The following is a 2,666-nucleotide window of genomic DNA, read 5'->3' on the forward strand; positions in this document are numbered from 1 at the left end:
ACTATATATAATATATAAGTATAATAATTAATAATTATAATACACTACTATATATATACTATATATATATATATATATATATATATACATATAATAAAATGATTTTCAAAATTTACTTTCAATGCTTCATTTCTTTAAGTTATAATTTATTAATATTTTTAATTGTTTCGCTACTTTACTTATTTATTTTATAAATTTAATTGTTAGATATGTAGATACGTGTTGACAAAGATACATAATCAATGTTACAAAATATTTTGATATGTGCTCACTTTAGTGCAATAATTTGTTATGTATGTGTATGTAAAAAAATCTTGCTGGACGTAAAAAATTTCAAATTTACTTTGAAAGCATTTGATAGCGTATGCTATGAAACATTAAAAGACCAAACATTTCAACGAACACAACGCGTAAAAATTTAATGTACACACATCTACGCTTCTTCGCGAAATTCCGCTATTTCTACATTTGTATTTTTTCTTAAAAAGTTTTACGACATTCTTGAATATTCTTGACGTATATCATTGCAATCAAGTGCGCAATACATACAATGATACAGCACAGAAACTTTGTTGAAATGGTTTGAAAATTAAAGTTGTGTATGTAAAAACAAAGTTTTCACACTATAACTAACATAATACTTCCCTACAGAATTTTCGATTTGAAATCCATACGACATCATAAATTGAAGATACGATTTGTTTCTATTCTATGAACAGTTGTGTCGTACAACTGTTTCAACTTCGAACAATTGCGTCATACCAGCTGCCAGCTCTACAAAGAATACGTTAGCAATCGCGAAAAATTGCGCAAGATTATATAGTTACGGTTGATCACGAAGAACAAAGGATCCTGATGAATGCGCGTTATATATCGCGCGAACATAATGGATAGTACAATTACATATAATTGCTAACCTCGCATGTTTCTGTTTCGTAATCGATTTTGCATTTTGCCTCTCGATATACATTAATTCCAATTAATTCCTAAATACCTCTATTAATTACTCATCTGAGGATATCTGTTAGCTCCGCTGTAATAACATAATGAATCATTACTGAGAATACCGTAATGCAAATAGAGAAGTGCCATTTCTAATAATTTTCTATGCGTCAATAATCATTTTCTATCACTTGAGCAAAAACTCGACTAATCAATTCATAAATACGTCATGGAATATGATTAAAACTGTATTATCAAGAAGAATATTTTAACGTGTATCTGTATTCGTTTTTTGTGAATTACTATTTACCTTAATAATTGTAATTTATTTATAAACGAAATGCATTTCTAGTCTCTATTTAATTATTACATTTGCTATGCCTAGCGTTGGACCATTTCGAGCATGCATGATGTATCGAGCTTGCATCGAGTGCATCATTAATGAACGGCATTCTACACGCGGCGGAGGTACGCGCGTGTCAGCAGCCTGCGCGAGTACTTCACTACGCGCTTGCGCGCGCTATGACGCGCGAGGGTTGGAACTTGGAACGAGTAAGAGAGACAAACGTGTATATACAAACGCGAACAAGGGGGATGGAGAACCAACCAATATGGCGATAATATAGAAGTGCGAGGGAGAAAGGACGGAAGAAGGAGAAAGGGTAATGAGGGGAGAGACCAATATAACCTCTTGATGAAAGAAAAGAAAAAGAGACGATATTTGATATCCAAATATTCCCTTTGATGAAACGAACGGAAAGAAAGGGGTAGGTTTTGGAAGAAGAAAAATATATCGATAATCTCGTGAAAAACTGGCATGAAGGCAGTTCAGAGTTACGATGAAGGACGGGAAGAGAAAGAGAGACAGAGGGAGTGCGTCAGAAGGGGTGGATTTCACCCCTTCGGCCATTCGTACACGGTACAAACCAACGCTGCGCGGCGCCGCCGTCGCGACGTCGCGGCGCCTCAAACAGCAAATCTCGTATTATAGAGAACACCTACCTCGTCTTCGCCGGTGGCCACCGTGTTAACGGAGTCCATGCTCTGCGATAGCGGCGCGTCCATGATGCAGGCGAGTTTGCCGGACGGTCCGGGATTGCCGGGGGCTGCGGTACGAGCGGGTGGCGGCGATGAATCCACCGTGTCCCGTCTCGGTCGTTTTAAAGCGGGCGGCGTTATGGTTGTACCGGCGAAGACGACGGGCGCCTCCAGGACGTATCACTGGAAAATAACCTTCCCTTCGCAAGAAACACGGGGGCCGCGGCCGCCTCCTCCTCCTCTTCCTCTTCCTCCTCCTCCTCCTCCTCTTCCTCTCCTTCTTCTTTCTCCTCCACGCCTCCTCTCCTTCCCTGATCTGATCCTTCTCTCGCCCCTTCAACCGGTTTCTTTTCTTCTTCCTCTCTTCCTTCTGTTTTCTCTTCCTGGACTTTTCTACTTTTTTTTTCTCTTCTTATTCGCGTTTTCTCGCAACCCCGACCCGACTCACTTCTTCTTCCGTTTCCTGCTGCGGCTCTTCGCCAGCGCCACCACCGACCACCCTACGACGATGTCGCCGTCGTTGCACCTGTCACACGTTGCTGCTGCGAGAGGGTCGTGGCAGCGTAACGACGAGAAATAATGAGCGAGAGCGAGAGCGAGAGTGAGAGAGCGAGAGAGAATGAACGAGCGAGCGAGCGAGAGAAAGAGAGAGAGAGAGAGAGAGAGGAGGAGGAGAGAACGACGCG

General features: G+C 40.9%; 1 protein-coding gene across 1 annotated transcript in view; it reads right to left on the minus strand.

Annotated features, from left to right (window-relative positions):
- Window positions 1-2,007, minus strand: part of LOC105626796 (protein couch potato) — an 83,282-nt gene extending 81,275 nt beyond the window's left edge. The window contains exon 1 of the mRNA XM_012208091.1: window positions 1,945-2,007. Within this exon, the coding sequence (XP_012063481.1) occupies window positions 1,945-2,007 (63 nt within the window). The remainder of the gene's footprint in view (window positions 1-1,944) is intronic.
- Between the last annotated feature and the right edge of the window lie 659 nt (window positions 2,008-2,666).

This window comes from Atta cephalotes, assembly GCF_000143395.1.
Source record: "Atta cephalotes unplaced genomic scaffold scaffold00006, whole genome shotgun sequence".
NCBI classification, from domain to species: Eukaryota; Metazoa; Arthropoda; class Insecta; order Hymenoptera; family Formicidae; genus Atta; species Atta cephalotes.